At 35.9% G+C, this 23,896-nt stretch overlaps 1 protein-coding gene across 1 annotated transcript; it reads left to right on the top strand.

Moving 5' to 3' along the window:
* The first annotated feature begins 1,257 nt into the window (after positions 1–1,257).
* LOC128211168 (uncharacterized) lies at positions 1,258–6,164 on the top strand. The gene is made up of 2 exons (XM_052915623.1): positions 1,258–1,346; positions 2,454–6,164. The coding sequence occupies exon 2, from the start codon at positions 2,596–2,598 to the stop codon at positions 4,339–4,341; it is 1,746 nt and encodes a 581-aa protein (XP_052771583.1). The 5' UTR covers positions 1,258–1,346; positions 2,454–2,595; the 3' UTR covers positions 4,342–6,164.
* Positions 6,165–23,896: the final 17,732 nt, after the last annotated feature.

Below are 23,896 nucleotides of genomic sequence, written 5' to 3'. Positions count from 1 at the left end.
ATCCGGTCAAAATATCCTTCGAAAATACAACAAAACCCATAGAATCAGCCTTTTAGTTCCGCACTAGACACAGTGTGTGTATATCACGTGATAGATACGTCATATATGCTACGTCGGAGGGCAACATTTTGCCTAAAATGAGGACTTAAAACAAAGATAACTTTTCTTTAACTACACCATTTTAAAGCTGCACTCTCACAGATTTACCGTTTTGACAACTTTTTTATTTTTTGTCTTCGAACGAGCCAATATTTGCGAAATTCCATGGAAACCATTTATACAAGTCTGCTGACAAAAAAAATAGATCGCAAATTTTTATATTTAAGTTCAAAAATTGATGTTTTATGCATTTTTCCTAAACGCCATAAAACATTAATTTTCGAAAGGAAATATGAAAAACTACGATCTGATTTTTTGTCAGCAATCTTTTATCATTGGTTTGCAGAATTTAATGCAAAAATTTCCTCTTTCCAAGTCAAAAAATAAAAAAGTTGTAAAAATGGTATATCTGTGAGAGTGCAGCTTTAAATGAAACAACGGACAGTCTATGTGTCTTAAAAAGCCCCACCTTTGTTTTATAACCGGAGTTTGATAAGGCGATAAGTTTCATCAAACACTTCGACAAACATGTTTCCAAAATAAGGTTTTGACAGTGCTCCGTCAGACGGCCGTATTGTGAAAAGGTTTGTCGATGTTTTTAAGACACTAAACTCTCAATCAACCTCAGGTAAAAGACCGAAGGCGGGGCTCTGAAAGCGGCGAAGACTACGTTTCATTTAAAACGGTGAAGAAATAGTGAAGTTACCTTTGTTTAAAGTCTTCATTCGAAGCAAAATATTGGCTTCCGACGTAGCATTTATGGCGCAATTTATCACGTGGTATACACACACTGGACATGTGTCTGACAAAACATTCCGCATTTTTTTACATTGGGCCCTCCGCTCATGGTTGCAGAGATCTATTCTGGGTGCCAGGGGAGATCACTGCGTAGGAGTTTGTCAAAATATATGTATTTTTCTTTTGGAGTAGCTCCCCTTTGCTTTTCCTTATTACCTTTATCTTTACGAGTCTATAATCGATGATAATAAATAGATAACCCATTCAAAATGAATGTTCAGTTAACTTCCTCAATGAACGATACATATCGAATATCTTCTTTGTCTCCTAGTTTCTAAATAAGATCTTTACAATTTTAAATCAATAGTTTATGTATAGAAACTTCCTAAACAAATAAACTGTTTATTGAATGGTGCGTGAGTTCGATTTGCAGTAGAATTGATTAAATCCTGACTGTATTTTGCTATATATTAAATACAGTTCATAACACGGAGTACTTGTGATATCGAGTAAGTTACATTAAGAATTTAATGTTATTTCAGAATAAAAAAAAAAAATATATATATATATATATATATATATATATATATATATATATATATATGTTAAATAGTTTGAAGAAATAGTTTAAGGGATGATGTATTTATGACACTCTTATTTAAAATCAATACATACACATGTATAACAAACATACATTTTGAGTGATAAACCTTTAACTACTTATTAAATAATTCATTTATGGAAAATATTAATTACTGATAACAAGTTTGTAACCGTGTATGCAATAGCTGAACACGCAAACAAATATTAACTGATTGGTGAGTGCTAAGAGATTTACTGTGATCTACTTTAGTCCCATAAGGTAGAAATACCATGTTGTCTGCACCTTTCTTTCAAACTTAACTTGGAAACCTTCATAAGAACCATTGTTTTCGACATTTATACATCCTTTTTTGGTATATTAAAACTATTTTATTAATTGTGGTAAATCTTATTTGGGAGTAAGAGTGCATATTGTATTAACCCTGTACATCCCATAATAGTTATCATGGCGTGTCAAGATAATATACTGATATACCATATACTTTTTAGAATGCAACAGTTTAACTTTAATTGTAAATGGTAGAACAACGTTGGATTTTCTTTGGTTGTTAAAGTTCTTTTAATTAATCAAATCCTTCAGGCGATCCCATTGGCAGAGGCATAAACTCTAACACTTAAAGCTGCACTCTCACAGATTGAACGTCTTGACAACTTTTTAATTTTTTGTCTTGGAAAGAGAAAATATTTGCGAAAATGCATGAAAACCAGTTATATAATACTGCTGACAAAAAATTAGGTCGCATATTTTTTAATTAAAGTTCAAAAATTGATGATTTATGCATTTTTCTTAAACCGTTAGTAACAGTTTAAGCCATAAAACATAAATTTTCGAATGGAAATAGGAATATATGCGATCTGATCTTTTGTCAGCAGTCTTTAACACTTTTTTGCAGATATTTTCGCACAAATCGGCTCATTTTAAGACAAATAATAAAAAAGTTCTCAAAACGGCCAATCTGTGAGAGTGCAGCTTTAATGGACTAGGACTAAACGATGGTCTTTTATTTTTGCAGATATATGCACTACTTTTTGCTGGAGGGATAGATAGTAATCGAACAAAATACTTCAAGTTAAGCGGAATCCAATGCCAGCGTTTCCCTTGTGCGTTGAGCCTGGCCACCTTTCAGATCGCCGTATTCAGAATACTATACTAGCATGGGTACGAATCAGTCGATTGCCAGCACCACACTGGAACAGAAACAACAGACCCCCTGGATGATGATAACATATTGTCCAACAAAATATACCAACAAGCTCTACTACAATCCAGACTTTCATGTGTATACAACAAATGAGAGCGAACTCGAAGAACTTGAGCACCCGTGTCCGCCCCAACCTGTAGATGTCACTAGCAAACAGAAAAAATGGGTCAAGGAAAGAGTCGACAATATTACAACTGACATGTCAATACGTCTGCCCAACTTAGTTGACCATTTGATGAGCGCTTGTATTAATACACAACAAGGAACAACGCTAAACAAAGCAGACAAGGTAACAATACTATTTTACTGGCTTGTTTCCAAAGATATCAAGAAATTGGAGCTCCCGCCTTCAATTGACACATTATCTGTAGCCTTCCAACTTCGACAACTTAAACTAAAGCGTAACACATACGCGGTGGTATTTGCGCTCCTCTGCTCTTTCGCAAAAATCCCCTGTGTGATCGTGCGAGGTCATGTTAAAGGAGGAAAATATGAGCCATGTGACCAGTTATCTAGTAAGCATCTTCGAGAATGGAACGCGGTCCTGGTTGACAATGGATGGAGCTTTGTTGACCCTTTCTGGGGAGTCGCAACTGAACATGGTGGGCAAAGTCAGTCCGTAGACTGGTGGTATCTGTTTCCGCGTCCGCAAGATTTAATATTCTCCCACTTTCCAGATGTTGAGGAATGGCAACTCCTTGAGAAACCAGTTTCAAAAGCCGACTTCGAAAAACAGGCATATTTGAAGAGGAGGTTCTTCGAACTGCAAATAATGTCTGTATCTGAAGAGAATGGACAAATTAAAACTGAAACGGGAAGTATTGAAATAGACTTCGGACTTAATCCCGGCATTGATGGACAATCATTCGAGTGCGTAGTTCACAGATATGTAGTCGTTGAGCATAAGTGGAAATTTATAGATCCAATTAGGGACAGAGATATAGCATATATATTGTGTTTAGTGAAAGATCAAAATCAGCCAGGTAACAAGGCGAATCCAAACACTTCAAAACTGCTTACAGTTGAAGCAATATTTTCTCAGCGTGGAAAATACAAACTTGAAATCGTTGGAAAAACTGAAACGCAGAAATTTGACTGGATAGCAATTTACCATGTTAATGTTGTTGATGTCAAGGATATGCTTCGAGAAAAAATAGACGCTGTTATAGAAGCGCTAACGAATGCCCTCGCGTCTGAGGCAAGTCTGATTGACCTACAACATGCAATCACGTTTACGAAAAACACGTGTCTCCAGAACAATCCGGATGTGAATCCCTTATATTTAAAAGCATTACGTGCACACAAACTTGAGCTTTATAAAGACAAGATACCTCAAATAGACAACAACGTCGTAGCCCAGCTACGGAGTCTGAAAAATCCTAGTCCGAAAGTTGTTCAAATTATGCGTGCAACGTTACTGCTGTTAGGAGATAACAAAGAGAACGTTCGATTCTGGGAAGATATGATTCCAAAACTAACAAGTATAGGAACTGATAATGTAAAGAGTCGTATAAAAGCATTTGACATTAAATCAGCGTCAAAGAATCTGATAGCCGATGTCAAGCGTGAACTCGTCATCGATGGAGAAGAGATTGATATATTGGATGCCATAAACAGTTATCATGAGATCGCAGCGTTTGCAAAGTGGCTGAGTGTAGTGTTCGAAAGTCATGGCGGTATAGAAAACAGTAATTGTTAATGCTTGGTTGGTTTAGCTTCTATGTATTTGGAGCATCAGAACACTGAATTAAATACCTAAGAAGTTCAAGCTGGCCTTGACTTCATTTGCAAGAAATTGCATCTGAAAGTCTTTGAAGAGCAATTGATTTGATTGTATAATAAACAAGAGTTGTCGTAGGACAGTGCGCTCAACAATACGCCGCTTTGTCTTAGAAAGTATAATAATGATGTAATTTTTGCCTGTCAACGGCAACAAAAAGTCAATATAAAAAGTAAAGAAAAAAGGCCGGAATGCGACGAAACCAAGTTTTCAATAATTGACATAAGAACTTTAGCCTTCGTTGTGCGATTCAGTTTCAACTGTTCAATTTTAAGTAACAGTGACCTTGACCTTGGCCCTAGGGGCTCCAAATGCAATCTCAAGGAATATCAACATAAGCTCTTCTTTCATACAAAGTTTGCTCACAGTATGCCAACCCTAACTAAAGTTATTCAAAACCAAACAGTTTTGACAGTTTGACGCGGCCCTCCCGCTGGCCCGCCAGAACGACGACGTACGCCATTCTAATAACCATGTTTTACTTTGTGAAAACTTGGTTTAAGATATAAAAAATATGCCAGTCAAAAGCAATGGAAAAATGAAACAAACACAAAATGTCATTCAAGGGCCGTAATTTGTATTTCGGGTTAATATGGAGTGTGATGGTTAATGTGTAAGGTATGAAGACTATTGAATGAAACGTATTTGAGATCTGAGTTAGAACTTCAAGTTTCCCAAAAGCTTAAATCAAACTTTTGTTAGTCGATCAAGGGGCATAATCTGAATTTTGGATGATATGGAATTGTGTACCCTTATTGTGTGATGGCCGTTAACAAGTGTATGCAGTAATAAGTCAATTGAATGAAGGGTATAGAAGTACTTAGTGGAAATCCCAGCTTGCCCTAACACTTTAACCTGAAACAATGTGACCTACAACTTTAACCTAAGATTTTTTAATTAATCATAGGCCATAATTTGTTTCACGATTGAATGCTTCCTAATTGTAAAGTGGTCGTTAATAAGTGTGTGAAGTATTAAGTCATTTGAATGAAGTGTAAAGATTTATAAGTAATCATCCCAACTTGCGCTATAACATGAACCTGTCACAATTGGCCCTAAAACTTTAACCAAAATTCCTAAATAATTCAGGGGACATAATATGTATTTAGGATAATATGGAGTTATGTAAACTCATTGTATGATGGATCTGAACATCGTTGTGAAGTTTTAAGCGAATTTAATGAAGGGTATTAGAGTTATAAGTGAAAAAGCAAACTTGCCCTTAAACTTGAACCGGACGCCAACGCCGACGCAGACATCGACGCCGGGGCGATAAGTATCGCCTTTATATTCTTCGAATAGTTTGACAAACTGTGTGTATTACTTTCATCCATATTCTTTAATCTGTTTCCAAATAATGCTTGAGCATCTGTAGGATTTGGCGTTAAAGTAGGCGCAACATGGGGGCGCAAATCAGGACGTGCGCCAACCCCCAGATCAAACAAATGTATATTTTGAATGTCGTAAGAAAGTTTGGCAATGTTCGTCTGGGCGAATGTGGTCTGTTTAAGTAGGAAATGATACATTCTGGTATATTCTGGCCATGTTTTCCCCGATATTGACATAATTGAAAGTTATTTAGACACACTTTGAGGGGGGGGGGGGGGGTACGCTCCTTACCCCCTTTACTCGCTTAATGTGTTTGTGCTTTGTTAGTTGGAAGGCCAATATGTGTTGTTTCTCATATGCTGGTTTTATCTGAATGTTGTGCATCTGGCATGACATAAACGAGTATATCTAAACTTTCTGTCTTCAGGTTTATATCTCCAAAAATGCCCCTGTAAACATCAGTTATAAGTGGCTGTTTACCGACACAATATTTAAAGCTGCACTCTCACATATTGAACGTTTTAGCAACTTTTTTTTAATTTTTGTTTTGTCTTGGAGCGAGCCAATTTATGCGAAAATACATGCAACCAGTCATATAAGACTGCTGACAAAACATTAGATCGCAGATTTGTATATGTAAGTTTCAAAATTGATGTTTTATACCGTTAGTAACGGTTTTAGACATAAAACATTAATTTTGGAACTTACTTGGCCTTACAACACAACAATGTTAAGGTACCCGACCAATAACTTTGTGAATTTAAGAGCCCATATTTATTTGAAAGGGTTTTGAGTGCAGAAAAAAATAAGGATATTTTTTAGCGAATATAATATTATACACAATATTTCTTGGCCTTCGAAGATTGTAAAGTGTCTTATTTGTAATCGATTTTAGTGGAAATAAAGAATAACTGTACAAACTGTAATACCCTTTCTGTAATATGTTCTTTCGACAACTCATTTTACACATATGTAATCAGTGAGATAATACCTATGTGGCTCATGACCACATTTATATATCCCCCCCCCCCCCGGTGACCCCCCGGTGACCAAGATCCGGATGTTAATACAGAAAAATAAATCCTTGTGTTAACCCAAGTATCAATATTTTATTTAAGTTGAATGAAAGAGAAGAAATGGGTGGACTTTTTGCAAAGAGCTTAACATAATTTGACACTGTTGACACGCAAAATATGATAGTTTTCAGTGTAAATTTGGAAAAATCATTTCCGGTGGAACTATGTAAATTGGTTGTTTGTAGCCTTATTCCGTCTTGACCTCAGGGTCATGTATTACTACTGCATTTAGTGAGACAACACATTGTTTAAACTTATATTTTCTTGTGATAAAATGTTGTATCTTGGATTGTTCTACAGCAGCCAGTTACTTGTTTTTTTTTAAATTGGGACTGTTTTAAAGTGAAAAGCCAGGTTAGTGTCTTTATGAAACATATAGTAAAAATAACTGTCTCAGGTCTCCGTATACAATAGTTATTAGACATAACGGTTAATGAAGCCAGCAGTGAAGTAGCTTATTTGTGGGTCTCATTTCCTAAGACTTATAACAAACTAATTTTAAATGACAAATACTTGATGGACACACAAAACAAATTAAAATCATAAAAAATATCGAGTCACAGACAGTGCATGCGAAATAAAACATCCATTTAGACAATGCAAACAAGACAAATGACTTAACGAAAGCATCTGCAGTGAACCAGCATACCATGTTTTAGTTATCTGGATACAAGCATTCTACAGTTAATGGACGAAATCGGATTTAAGCTCAAGGTAACTTACGTCTAAATAGTAAGGGTCTTGGTCATGTTTGAAGGAAATCTACCAAGTTTAAGGTCGAGGCCCATTCGTTTATCAATTATTTAATAGAGCCATAGCGTTCTTCAGATATTGAATGTAAACCGATTTTCAACTGAAGATCAACGCAAACTTGACCTTTGACCCACTGATCACCGTTTGTGTGATGGTCATGACCTACCTACCAAGAAAGTTTAGATCCCTGAGCCTTAGTTATCTTCATAGATTGATCGGAAACAGATTTTAAGCTGAAGGTAATCTTAAGGTTACCACGGCATTGACATTTGACGAACTGATCTCAAAATCAAAAGGTTTAACTGCTGGTCATGACCAACCTGTCTCCAAAGTTTAAAAGTCCTAGGTCTAGGCGTTCTTCAAATATTGATCGGATACCGTGAGAACGGATGGATAAACGGACAAACTACTATCAGATAACTTTATGCCACCCTTTGAGGCAAAAATATCCTTGGCGCTGAAATACTAAAAGAATATAAACTCAAGGTTTAATTGCCTTTGGCGTTTACCCTGTGCTAGTAAACGGAGTTAATGTTTTTCAAGTTCATGCATACGTTGATATGATTTACAATTTACTTTTTTACTTTATTCGGGATTGTTGGGATAAGAGTGGGGTTGTGCACACAAACTGGTTTAAACCACCAGTAAATGTACATTTTACTGACCGCTCTGGGGCGGTACATAACAATCCTTGATAAACATACCAGTTTTTTTATATAGTACATATGCACTGAGCAGTTTGTGGAGCTTTGTGCTGGTGTTCCATGTTTCTTGTTTGTGATTTTTTGTTTTTGAGTTCTATGTCTTTGGCGTTTAACTAGTGCCATTATACGGGGTTTATGTTTAAACTTTTGGCTACTGAGTTTTTTTCTGTAGTTTTTCACATAAGTATTAAGTTAGAAAACCAATATAGATGTTTTATAAATAGCAGCCCAGGATATCAGAGCAGAAATACAAATTAATAAGAATACGTTGAATGGTATTTATTATCCATATGTGAATTTATATGCAAATATCGGCATTGAAATACATCAATACATATGTATTGTATAAAAATAAATACAGAGGCTTTGCAATTCAATTCAATTCAATCTTTATTTCCACCAAATGTTGATGATTATGAAACACATTAGGAGCACAACAATACTACAAAACACAACATATATTCACTGTTATATACAATCATAAAGTATATAAAGGACCTTAACAGGTGTTTAGTGACACAGGTGTGTTATGAAATAACGTGAAGTAGTTGTGAAGACATGAATTACGTTGTGTCTCACGTTTGTTACGACATCAAAAGTGCATTGTGGTCCAGACGTTTTGTTTTTATAAGAGAGCTAGAACACTCCCAGCTCAATATCGTACACATGTTCGTGTTTATCCACCAGTTTCTGGCGGGTTTGAAAACCATTTCAGCTAATTTATCATCGATCAATTTATGCAATACTTATGCAACTTTTAACAGTACACGTTTACTTCCGAATCAATTAACCACATTATATATTATTCAACATTAACGCGATATATTTTATACCATTTTGACTTCTTGATGAAATAAAGACTTTCTTATCAGAAAATATAAAATCTGTTTTACCAAAAGATCAAGTACATACTTACTGTTATGCATTTATTGTTCACATTTGTATTGCTTTTTGTTTAAGATAAATATACATACATTTGCAACAATAACAGTACAGTAATTACTTGATGTTAAAACACGGACAAATATCACCATGTCTTTTTGACAGGGATGACATAACAATCCACAGCCACGACCCCATGATATTTCGACAGAGTCGACAAAATAGTCCATGGTCACAAAACCCGTGGCATTTAGACACGATGAACAAAAACACATATACAACACCATATACCATTTTAACAAGAAGAACAAATTACCCCACGGATAAAATACCCCAAACCAATTTGACATATGGGTCAAATACCCAACAGATGAAATATCCTATTTCATTTCGGTAGGGAGAACACAATAACCCACAGCTTAAATTCATCATGTCATTTTGACAGGGAGAATAAAATACCGCATGCTTATTGTAACTGGGTGGACAAGATACCCCATAGACAAATACCACATACTGTTTTGACAGTTTTAAAACTATTTTACAAAAAAAAACTTGTGCAATTTGGACAGAGTGGACAAACTCTTGAATGCCATTCTGACATGCGGACAAATTAAACAACGGACATACTACCCAATGCCATTTCGACTAGTTTGACAAAATACCACATTGCGTTCTGACAGGGTGAACGAAGTACCCTACGTCACTTTGAAAGGTTGGACAAAAATTCCACATCTAAGGTTCAGAGTAAAATTCAGATATTAGACGATTAAGAAAAATAAGATTCAAGCAGGTCTAGATGTGATACCCTAGCACTTGGCGGATATACTTCTTGGTTCCTGATATGCTCCTGTCTTTGTGACGATACAACTTTCCTGAGTTCACCATTTTCCCAGTTTCAAGCTTTTTTAAATATACTTTGGAGCAGTTTAAATACTATAGCGTCAGTTCCGACGATGCCGGGAGAAGACCAGTAGGATACCTTCTATGATAATACCTGCAAAGTACATTATTTCCTTTAAATGTTTATCATATAATCATTTATCCTAAGCAATTTTTCCGCCCACTTTTCGATTCTGTGGTTAAACATATTATGTGTTTCAAAATGATTGGCTACTGTGTTTTCCCTCAAGGGTTGCATTCACTTCCGATGGATATACACTTTTAGACACTCCCGGATTAATCACAAGTTTCGAATATCTTTCAGTTTCAACAAATATGGAGCTGTTCATAAAACGGGTGAGTCCGTAAAACAATATTTGTATTTGAAGTTTGGAGGACGTCGTTTCATATTTTTCAACAGTGTTTTTTTTTGTGTATATCAGCATGATATTTCATTGCAGTTTGAAGGATCTATTTTCGCTAACGGATTGAGTTTAGTATGTGAAGCGATCAATGTATTGTAACAAAATTTGTTCAATCACATTATTTTGGAAAATGTATATGAGCATACTTATTAAACGAGCAAAGCAATTTTTCACTTAAAATTAAGAGTTTACACCAAAATCAAAGACTAGAGTTCCAAACCTAGACTCAACAGTTATACGTTAATGAACATGAGGAAATTCGAAAATAATAAGAATAATAATTAATAGAATAAAAGTGATAATAATAAAAATAATAGATATAACAAAAATAATAATAATAGTAATAATTATTATTATTATTATTATTATTATTATTATTTTTATTATTATTATTATTTGTATTATTATTATTAAAATTTTATCATTTCAAAACGATATTTAGTACTGCTTTCTGCCTAGGCACAGTTTCGAAAGTCATATAAGTATATGTCTGATTTTTTAATCAAGCTGAATCAAACAAAGATGATTCGATACATGTTCAATTGTTTTCCTTTTTTAATGTTATTGAAAATACAAAACAATACAATGGCAATGTTAAGTTATCATTGTATGACTTGTGCACTGACGTTTAATTTGGAATTGAAAGTGGTCTAAAATTTCAAAACTTTACAGTGAAAAATATCAAATTGTTATTTCACTTCTTGAAAAATCATTTTCATTTCACTGACAAATGTCTTTAAATCACCAGAAAGCTTATAATCGAGAGCTGTTTAATGTAAAAAATGACAATAAAGACACGTCATCACTCGATTTTAGAGGTTTACTCAAGCTCGCACGAGTACTGTCGGGTCGGCTTGTTCTATCTGGACCGGAAACACGTGATTTTAATACAATACCAGTATTCTTATAACAAAAACACACTTAAGTTTTTTTTCACGAGTCAGTTCAAGAAACAATTGTATTAGTATATCCAATAAGAACAACACCAATACACAACGAAAATGTAAGATTGAATTTTATAGAGTTATTATAGATTGAGTGAAATATTAAAAAATAGTGAATTAAAAATATTGAGGATTGTATCATAAAGGTTAAAATTATGAACCACAACATTACTTTGCATATATTTATAGTGAGACTCTTATTCAAGATCGATGTATGATACATACGTATAGATACATACGTATGTATGACAAACATCAATTTTGAGTGATACACCATAAACTACTTACTCAATAATGCATTTATGGAAAATATTAATTTCTGATAACAAGATTGTAACTGTGTATGAACAAGCTGAAAACGTCATAATATTAACTGATTGGTGAGTGCTTAAAGATATACTTCGATCTACTTTCGTCTCATTAGGATGAAATTCCGTGTTTTCTGAACCAGTTTAGATAAAATTCGGTTTCCTTCAAAACAACCATTGTTTTCGACATTTATTCATCCTTTTTGGTATAGTAAACCATTTGTTTAAATTACAATAAATCTTATTCGGGAGTAAGAGTGCATCGTAAAACATGTTAATTGAGTGAAGTTAAGCATTTCCTTTATCTATTCTTCTTTCTTTTTCATTATAACAGGACAGCATTCTTTTACATTTTACGACTTGAGTTAAAAAGCAATTTTAATAGAAGGTTTATTTCTATTTTTTTAAATGAACCTCATGTAAATTCATACACACATGTACAGCTCCAGTTTCAAATGTATTCCGTCGTTACCTTTCCAGGCCTTCGTTATTCTGTTGGTGACGATGGTGATGGTAAGGACGGAGGGTCGACACCCCAGCAACAGGAATTGGAGCAGAGCCAGAAATAACAGTATCTAACGTATTGGTTTATACTAATTTATTTCAGCTCGATTGTGACGAAAGCTGATAGCTTATTCGATCGCTCTCGAGTCCTCTTCTTTATTTATGCATTCAAAAATAGCATGGGGTAAAACATAGATTATATAAATCTTGCTCACCAGACATTGAGCCTAAACATATAAACAATGAAGAACAAAAGTTAAAATACATATACGTTTACCACTACTAAAAATGATTATAATATTTTATGTTATATTCATCTTCAATCATTGCTTCTTCGATTGGTCTTGAATTTTCTCCTTAGAGTATCATGACAAGAATATGAATTCTAATAAGAGTTTCAGTACAGTTTAATAAAGTAATTATTTATCAAAATTCAGCCATTACTGAAATATATTAGGTAGAATGTGTTGTTACTTTCGTTTCAAATAACATTGGATACTATAACTTTCTGTTTACCGTGCTTTGACAAGGTAAATTTGAAGCAAAGGTTTTTGGTTATAATAATTTCCACATTTTATGAATCATTAGTCTTTTTTTGTTCTAATAATACCATTTAAGAAGTAGTGCCTGCCAAAATTTTATCATACAAGGCCGTTTGGTATGTGAGTTAAGTGCCCTTTAAATATATAAGAGTTCCACTTTGGCAACTACATATATAAGAGCGGGTCACCTTCTGTACATCGCTAAACTTGGACTTATTTTGAGTTTTCAATGCATTCGTCAGCATTGACCTACGTAAAATGAAAAAAAAATAAAATGAAAAAAACATATATAGATTGCTATTGAACCACACAAAAATGCAACTATCAATTTGGTTAAAGTATAATAAGCAAATGAAACTACGGAAATCAAAATGGTGCATACCCTAGCCGCCATATGAGCAAAAAAAAATGCATCCACGTATATGCTATATGCTTCCTTTTGCTACTAATAATAGTTAGTTTATTAAGTAAGTCTTTATTAGAATAAAAAAATAGACTGACTGAAAAATACTCCATGAATCTATAGTTTGGTGCATTCGTAAGAATCGATCTACTTTAAATTAATGTTATCAGAATAAAAGAAAAATATCCTCGATTGTCATTGGTCCACACAGAAATGCAAACACTAATATGATTTTAAGCGTGTTTTCCATTTGAAGAATTTCATTAGCCATGGCGTCTGCCTCATCAATGTCGTCTTGCAAACACTTAGACCTTTATTACTTCAGACTTACATTATTATAGCTAGTGTACATGCAACCAGTGAGGATACGTATTACAATGCCTAACACACTTATTCATTACTTAAGTAACATTCGAATTTGTGGGGAAAAAACCTATTTAACCCTTTTAAAGTTACGCTCACTTTAATACCATACTATTATTTCGTGGGGTTAGGATCATTAATGACGTATTGGTTATGCCTGGCTATATCCTGACCTTTTCGCCAATGAATTACGTGCCCTTGAGCTGGGCTTGATGATTCGATATAGTTGACTAAATATGTATCTTTGGGTAGATCAGGTCAGGTATGGCGTATAATCGAACTTACTCGAAATCTTGGATATACATTGTGTTCAATACTTAAGTGAAAAACTACGGAAACAAGCTCAGTAGCAAAAAGTTTAAACATAAACCCGGTTAAATGGCACTGGGTAAACGCTAAAGACGTTAAACACAAAAACAAAAAATCCCAAACAAGAAACATGGAAGAACAGCACAAAACTCCACAAACAGCACAGTGCATACATACTTTATAAAATAAAACTAGATATATTTATCAAGTTTGAAAAATATTGGTTAAGGAATATGGATGATACAGTGTTAAAGAACTAGTGGTGGGTCACATTGGGACGGACGCCGGACTGAAGGCAATCACAAAAGCTTTCCGTGTTCAGATTAGCTTAAAAGAATTAGTTATTTGTACACAACACGAAACACCTGTTAAAAAACGTCTATTTCAGGGCTACTCAAGTGCGACTTTCAGCGAGGTTTCACTTCGTCTAAATGTATTCAGGTATCGCAAATTTGTAATGGAACCCCCGACTGCACCGACGGTGCGGATGAGCTGAACTGTTCGCCAGGTGAGATAAGAATATTTTCCGGAAACCATAATTAATTTTTTAAGCGTAATTTTTATTTCGTTGAATACACACCAAACATTGCCCAGCCACAAAACTCAGATTCGCCCTGGCCGAGAATTGAGCCCGAGAACATATGGCGAAAAACGCTTGTGTTTACCATTGCACTTGCCGTCCAAGAAACAAGACATTAACGAACAGTGGCATACAGATAATTATTAATGTCAAGCTAGATTTTTAGTGCCATCATCCGCCCTGGTTTTTATACGCAAGAGTACTTAGCATTGTTTTGCTCACTGTTTCAGCAGCGAGCCCGCCGCCAACAACGTGCCCACCGCCAACAACGTGCCCGCCGCCAACAACGTGCCCGCCGCCAACAACTTGCCCGACGATTGCCAGTGCGATGCCATCGACTACAACGCCAGCCGCAGTAGACTTATAATTGTCACGCTTGTGTCGCGGCTCAGTCGAAATGCAATTTGCAATAAAATTTAAAAAATATAGTATGTGTGTTATTATATTTTATAATAAATTGTTATTTTTTATTGACATACACAAATTAAAATTCAATTGTAGAAAAAGATAAAATAGATACATCAGATTTATATAGTATATAATGCCTACCAATAAACGCTCGTCGACGCACCCAACATAATGCTATTTGTCAATCCTGCAATAAAGCCTAGAGTCTTTTCAATTTACTGGATTCATGCCATAAGCATGGTTAAAGGAGCTTTGACCCCTCTTGAAATTGTTTCCTTAGTAAAAGGGATCCAGGATATAGGAGTTTAGACCCCTTATAAATTGTTTCTTTCAGCAAAAAAACAACTCTGCAACTATACAACAGTCTCAATTAAAAAAATCTTAATCTTGATTTATGGGTAGTTCCTGACCTTTAGGACCCCTAAATTACTCAGCTATAACTTTCCTCAGTGCAAAAATGTGAAAAGCAGACCAATTTTGGAGTCTCAGGAAATTGGGCAAACACAAACTGTTACTATAGTTATTAAACAGATACCACAGTGATACCAACATCACATACATGGGTACATTTAATGCACTGGCTGCTTATTTTGAATGCATTGCTATTCTCAGTTTGTTTATGCAAGTTGCAATTCAAATATAAGCTAAAGATATATATACACACAAACAGCAAAGCAAATTATATCCTGAATTAATTTTCGGTGTGATTTTCATTTTGACCACGTTGCAAATTGACCTTGACAACATTTCAACTGTTAATTTTGATCGAAACAGTCTTTTTAAAACTGATCAGTGTTAAATTTTGGTAGGCAATACAATCATTTTGTAACAGTTAATAAAATTCAATGTAAACGGTGAAGGTGTTAATTGCGTTGAAAAAACACACAAGTGGATTGTCTCTGGCAAGAACCAACGACTTCTACAATCTACTGGCTGGTATCTGTACATGTTATGCATATTCCAATCTAGAAACTTAAACTTTCTATAGCAGTCTTAATGCACCAGTCAATTGTAACCAAGGCTCCCCAGGTCCGGGGAATAGCGGGGACATTGACTTTTGTACCAGCCAAGCCCGGGTAATATCCCCGCCGTTCGGGGACGAACTGCGGGTTATATCCCCGCCATGTGCCCCCCGCACCACAGGGACCATAGGAAAGGACCATTCCCCGCTAGTTTTGGCGCAAAGACAAAACCATCGCATTCACCCGGCACTGCAGGGCCACTTGGAAGGTAAAAACACGGCCCATTTCCCCGGTATACCCCGGAACTGGGGGGGGGGGGGGGCGAGGTTACAATTGTCTGGTGCTTACAATCCTCCCACCTGACTTGAAAATTCATTCCGGTTTCATACATAACCTTAGTACTTTCGTACATTAAATACCGAAATGACCTCGGTTTGAGACCATTTATCTTTACCAAAATTGCAACCGGCGTTTCGAATCGACCGCGGATTGTAAAATGTTTCGCTACACCTTTAAAAATTGAATACAAATTTTTCATGGTGTATGCCTTCAAAACAAATACAAGTGCCTCAATTTTTACCCATATCATACATTGACGAACGCTTTGGTGTTCATTCGTTCAACACAACTGAATGCGAGTGTGTAATTTGGATCGTTTTGTAAATTGTAATTAAGCCACCTATACAAGTCTCATGGCCTTTAACTTGCACCCGATACACCATTTTCAAATTTAAGAGAATATCCCAGATACACATATATCAAACGCATTTACCTCTGTTTGAAAGAGGGGGCCATAGAGAGTACTTTAGTAACATCAGTGGCACCGATTACTGGTAGTTGGACTGATCTTTTGGCCTGCCGAGCAATCCTAATCGAGCGAATCTAGGTTGATCCCTTTGCCTGTGAATTACAGGGAACTTGACGGATGTTGGACAAAGTAAACCACAGTCAAATACCCCATGACATTTAAACAGGGTGGACAAAATAACACATATGTGCTTCCCATGCGATTTTGACATGGTGGGAAAAATATTCACAGACAAAAAGCATATGCCATTTGGGCAGGGAGGGCAAGATACCCAACAGAAAAATTCCACATGCCACTTTGATAGGATGGAAAAATACCCAATACCATTTTAACACGTGGAAAAAATAACCCACGTACGAAAACACTCGTCTTTTTACCAGGGTGGACATAATACCAAATGCCATTTAAACAGTGTGGATAAATTACCCAATGCCAGTGTGACTTTACCCAAACATCATATCTTTGTATATAAACTCTTTCCGATTTTTGCCGAGTGGATATGGAAGCAGGGCATTTCGTGTACCATGAAGCAAAGTACATCAATGACATCATTTCCATGTTGTCGGGTCGTGAACAGTAGTAATCTATAAGGTTGTAGACAAAAACATTTGTATCATCATTATCCAGTTCATTTATTTCTGAAATAGGTCGTAACATACGATATCTATTCTCAACAGGCCTGGTATTCAGATAAACAACTGTCCTTGAGCTTTGCAGCAATTTCAAAGCACTTAATCTAAAAGCTGCTTCTTGTGCAGATACTCGCCTATTTTTCAATACACATATACCTATGTTCCAAAGGCGTTGGAAACTGGTCAAGTTTGGATTCTGTTTGAAAACAGTATTTATCAAGTTAGCCAGTGCCAATTTAAGTTCATCTGGTTCAGATTTGCACAAATAATGACAAACATAATATGCAGCACCATTTGCATCATTTATGATCAGTATGTCCATGTTAGCTCTCCAGTGAAGTAAAATTGAGGGATTGTATGCATTAATATTGCAAGAATCTGCTGGTCTATAAGTCTGATAAAACTGTCCCTTGTTCTTGGTAGCATGAAAGTGTGTTAATATACAGGTTTTGGAACACTGTTTTTTAGGGAAGCCAAATCTGCATGGAGGCCGTGAAGAAGGCATGCAATAACTGGTATGTGAATGTGTTTGTAACTTTAAAACTAAACGTTTTAAATGTGGGTCATCATCACCAGGAATGCGAGTGTGGACTGTCTTATCAATGTAGCGCAGTAAATATGCCCGTGTATCATTTGAAACTCCATTTGGAACATTTTCCACCCAAAAAACATGTGATAATGTGGTGATCCTCTGTTCTGAATCTCTACTCTAGCGAAATAGTCATTCACATTACCCAAAGGTTTCTGTTCACCATGAATAACAAACCGCATTAATGCTGTAAACATGCGATCAAAATGCACAGCAGTTAATAGTGGATCTGATCACATGCTAGTATTAAACGTATGGCAATTAATAGCTTCATCGTAAGAAATCTTCCAACGACATACCCAACTCAGGCCAGTGAAGGTCATCAGCAGACAATGTCATAAATAAAGTAGGTGGGCCCAAACAACGAAACATTGCAAATAAATCATACAGAGCTTTACGAAAGTAAGCAACCGTCCCTCGTATATTTTTCATAAACGTATATGAATTCAAGGTATTTTCATCATTTCTAGACCGTGCACGTACATCCTCAGCTGTTGTTTGACGGAAAGCACAATCATGCCCAGATGGTTTCAAAATTTTCATACAAATCCCAATTTGCTGTTTCAAACAAAGTTTATCATAAGATACAGCAGCATGAAGTAAATATGTGATGTCTTTACGCCAATATGCATTGTGATTGTACAGCCTATATCGAAAGTACATGCTTGGTTTCACTTTCTTTGGTCGTGAAAAAGTATAACCAAACTGGCCGTATGGAAACAACCAAGGAAATGCTTTTTCTTCACCATACGGAATTTCATATACACACACAGGAGTATTAGGGTTTAAAGGAATGACAACTGTCTCAGCTTGTCTCATGCCTGAAATAGCTTCTTCATTGACATTTGGAACTGTATAATTGACAGGAGCAAACGCTACTTCTTCTAATGATTCAACACTAGTTTGCATTGATGCACGTTCATCAAAATCATGTCCTAAATGTGGAGTACAAGTGTCAATGTTTGGTACTGAAAAATTAGTAACAGAGTACAATGGATTATATTTTTTAACCAAGCAGCAGCAGATTTTATCTTTATTGGGTCTATCAAATAACCAGAATTAGAGCCAATTGGGGTTCCATATTCAAAACGAACCGTACAAACATTTTCTAAACCATGTAACTGACCTAAGACAGTAGAAACATTTTGAGGCAAATCAACTACCAAACCTTTTTCTGCATATTGGCCACCTGGCAAGATTACCATTGTCATGCAAATCTGGATTAAACCCAACAGCTTTTTCTCCAAGCGGCTCAAACACGATAGAACATTTGGTACGCAGTCAACTTCGAGGAAATTCAACTTTGAACAGAGTGATGGCATTTTTGATTGACGCAAAGATTCACAGCATGTTTTGCAAAGATTTGTGCTGCTATCAAAACTCAGCTGTGTAGTCAGAGGATTGTTCGTGTTACCACTGATATGGTGTACCTGACTATCAAATAAAAAACGATCACAACAGAGACACCATTTATTAGGCCTACATTGAATAAATTGCTCGTATTCAAACACTGTACCCAACATATGTGCCCTAAAGGAACCAGAATTACTGCTTGAATTGCTTTCTGTTACAACAGTGCAAAACGACCCAACACCAAAAGGAAACACAGAAGAAGAGAATGAATCTGGGCATATAGAACTCTCTAAATTCTTATCACTAATATCAATATTTAACTTCAAATTCTGCTCTGGAGCACGGCTGCCTTTCCGCTTCTTCCAACTCTGGCCTTTTCCCCCAGAATATGAGTGTTCACGAAAAGGGGATATACATACCTTTGGAAAATAAACAGTATCTTGCGCTTCAGACTGCACATTTAAACTATCTTCCACACAATCCCTGAATGCAGGATTATTTTGTACAGTGAAATTAATTTTATCTTCAACATTAAAACAAGAATCAGAACGATCAGATGCTTTTTCTAACTGATCACTATGCATTAAATCGTTCGTTCCATTACTTTCACTTTCTAAAACCACTTGAAATGGAGTTAAGTTGAACACTTGATTTGCATACATTCCGTGGAAATAGACAATAATGTCAGATAGGTTTTCATACATCAATAAAACACAAGAACCATTTGGATCAACATGGCCAATTGTATTTCTCGCATGAGAATCGAAAACATAATAACGCCCATGTCTATGAAACAATGATACTGTTGTTCCACCAAATGTTGCCAACAACCAATCAGACTGTGCAAATCCTACATCCAATGCGGCACTCAACGAAAAAGCACCAGCTTCACTTACAGGCGGCTCGTGATTCACTGCACCAAATAAAGAAGAACCACGATTTTGTCTGTAATGCCTGGAAAAGGCTGTAATTCTCCCAGGCACATCCTCGTGGTTCAAATGCATTTGTGCATTACCACCAAATTCTTCCTGAACAATATGTTGATAAAGAGAATCGCCTTCAAATACAATTGTATCTAAATCGTGTGGGAGCCATTGCTGCGGATCTGAATGGAAGCCTGCAAACACTATCGCAATAAACGCTATTATCGTACATTGCGTACCAAAAGATGTACTAAGTCCATGCATCCCAAGTATACCTTGGTGGATATGGCCTTTCACGACACCTTGATTCACCATGATAACAGTTACAAATCAATAAACAATATTTACCTCACAATGCTGGTTCTATTTGCGTCTGTTGAAATCAAAACAAAACAACCGGAAACCTCATCTAGGTCATCTACCATGCGGCGTCCAATCAGATTCGGTAATTCAGATCACGTGAGAAAACAACGCGCGTAATAAATTAGTAGTCCAAAAGGCACGTATACTGATATCCGAAAACATTATGTTTTCTTCATTTAATGCGCAAAGTACAAATGAACGTGAAATTTACCTAAAATAAACCAATATCTCAACATCATTACGGCCTTTTAAACTTAAACTGAACATACTCAATTCGAAAGGATACAAATCTCATTTCCGACACCATTGCCTTCCCAATAAACCCTTATGAATATGGCCCGCGCTGTGGCGCGGACCAAAAAGCCCTTTTGACAGGGTAGACAACGCCTTAAGGTACTTACGGATTTCTGATTCCTCCTTGATGCAAGCAGCTTCTGGTATTTCGGATAACAACTTTACAATATGTGCCTCGGTAGAAGGTAATACTAAATAATCTAAATAAGGTACGGCCAGTCTTTCATCAAGATATATTTGAAAATAAGTCAAAATCATCATAGCCGGGCTTGCAGTTATCGTGGGCCGTGTTTAAATGGCATTTATGCGCAATCTTGTTATCAGCAATTATCGGCAGAATTACTTGCCCCCCAAGATACTATGACTCTTACTTATTCACTGGTTGCTAAACTCTAATTGTATGACTCGTTCTTTAATCATTATCGTAACTCTTTCTTACGCCCTCATTCCATTACAAATGTTATACCAGAGGTTTTCATCAACTAAAACAACCCGTCTTCATATTTCCTTTAAACATTTTATTTTTGACATATATCGTTTAAACGGTTTGGAATATTTGTCGAGGCACCATATTTTTTATTTTAAGTCCATTCATTTGGCCAGAGTAATAAATTTGTATCAAATGTTTGCACTAATACGGGCTTTAAACCGAGCGAAGCTCGGCAGAGCCCTATTACGGTCACACATAGCACTACTTTCGTTCAAAAGTTGCACATACTATCAGCCTGAAAAAAAAGACATAAAGGTGATGGAACCAGTATTTTTTCTGTTCATAAACTATATTGAGCGCGTGCATGCCGGACACCAACGTCATCAGAGCGTGACGATACGGGAGAGAACAGGCCCATGAAATTTAAACTATGAGATGCGGCGAAATAGTATGGAAGGGATTATCCGCCAGTTAATGCATGCTGCTTTATGACATTTCTCTTTAAATTGCTAGTGCATTCGTTTAAATCGTAAGTGCCTTCATGCAATTGCTTCGTTCGTGTTTGTAATGGACTACCGCATGTGTCTGTGTGTACAACTTTAAGTTTCCTTCATGGTATTGCTTAGTGTCTACGTCTAAACAATAAATGACAGATGTCAGGTTTTTACTTTTAATTGACTATTGTGTACAAGTTAATTAAAATACAAGAGTACAATTAAACTTCTAATATTATCACTAATAATATTTTTATAATGTAATAAGACCATTAAAAGCTAACTTAATTATACATCAATCAAATTTAGCAGTATGCATTTGCCAATAAGCATATAGACGAATGCATGTAGACGAACGCAACTAAACGAATGGAATCAAAATGGTATATTGGTATCCTGCGACAGCAATATTAAATGGGAACGGAAACCAAATGCTGGTACCCTTTTAATCCACGGGAGAGCACTCTCGCGACTTTTGCTACGGTAGCAGTCAACAGTTTTCGTGCAGGAGCTGTCAAAATTTTAATATCTAGAAGATGTTATGTATGACATTATCTGACCCTAAAAATGTAATACTGTTTTTATTCGGTACTGAGTTAGACACATATCCAAATTTTATTCTGCGTTTCGGCTTGAATTGGAAATGTGTTGTCTGCTAGGCGGTGAGATTTTGAACTACTTTCGATGGAAAACATGCATGTTTCGAAATTTCTGAGGCCATAAAACAAAATCCAAGTATGGGCATAGTGCTATCATTCGCAAGAAAATATGTACGCCTGGTTGTCATGTATAGAAATCCATGCATGTGTTTCATTCACTCAAATTTTCAATTACTTTGCCTTCACTGGCATCAGGAAAGCCAAAGCATGTATACTAGAAATTTGTTATCAGCATCACTAGTGAATCTGGGGTGGGGTGTGGGGTGTGGGTGGGTTTGGGAGGTTTCTCTCCCCCCCCCCCACCCCCTATAAATCGTCCAAGTTAACTTTTTATTTCAACATCGGAGATAAAAAGTAATAAAATGCGCCAAAAAAGCACCATTTCGGACTAGAAATTGTTAAAATTATCTTGGGGAGTACCCCCAAACACCTCTGCCAACACCTTAAACCAAAACAAAAATGGTTCGAGGGAGGGGCGCATGTCACAAAAGTTGCGCCCATATGTTATGCCTCCTCTAAAGTCAGATCCTGGATCCGCCCCCGAGGATATTGTCTGACACATAAGGCGGGTGAAAATTTAAAGTGTGACTTTCTTAATTGCAGTTGGATTGCAGCTCCCAACGCCTAAAGATATTCACCATAACTTTGACTGCCCTCCCTGTCAAACAACCATTTATAACACTTTAAGAAAAAGATGTTGTTGTTTTTTTTGGCATATTCTAAACAATTGTGATGGTTCTATTGCAAGTTATCTATTATGACTGAATTGAAGGCATTGACGCCCAAATCAGCTGAATGCACAAAAGTATTAAAAATGGCATAACTGTCAATATGTGAGGGAGCAACTTTTACTTGACTGTATTTACTTACTATTACGGTCATCAACGTAATTTGATTTTGCTGTTTTCTAATTGTTACTAATTACTAATTGTTACTAAACCCCCGTGTGAATAAACCAAAGCATAATTAAGACTGGCAATAAATGCAAGCTCCATGTCAGAATATAATCGAGTTTTATACTAAAGAGGTGACTTGGTTATTCAATTTGAAACTCATAATCTTACCATGATATTGTTACTCTGTAATATATTGGTCTTTAGTTGCTAGGGTTAGTAACACTTTTATACATAATTTTCTAACATAAAATTGAAAATCTGCTATCTGATTATTTCTCAGTCTAATAGTTTTAGGGTCAGATAATGTCAGACATTACCTCTTCTAGATATAATTTTGACAGCTCCTGCACAAAAACTGTTGACTGCCACCGTAGCAAAAGTCGCGAGAGTGCTCTCCCGTGGATAAGAAGGGTACCAGCCTTTGGTTTCCATTCCCATTTAATATTGCTGTCGCAGGATACCAATATTTACCGGTTCCCTTCTTATTCCATTCGTTTAGTTGCGTTCGTCTAGATGCATTTGTCTATCGTCTATATGCGTATTGACAAATGCATACTGCTATTGATGAATATTAATTTAGCTTTCAATTGTCTTTTTACAGTATATAAATACTATAAGTTATTTAGTATTTATAGTTAAGTTGTAGTTTTGAACACAATTTA

The sequence above is a fragment of the Mya arenaria genome, chromosome 12 (assembly GCF_026914265.1).
Source record: "Mya arenaria isolate MELC-2E11 chromosome 12, ASM2691426v1".
NCBI lineage: Eukaryota > Metazoa > Mollusca > Bivalvia > Myida > Myidae > Mya > Mya arenaria.
This window is presented reverse-complemented; position numbering and strand designations above follow the sequence as displayed.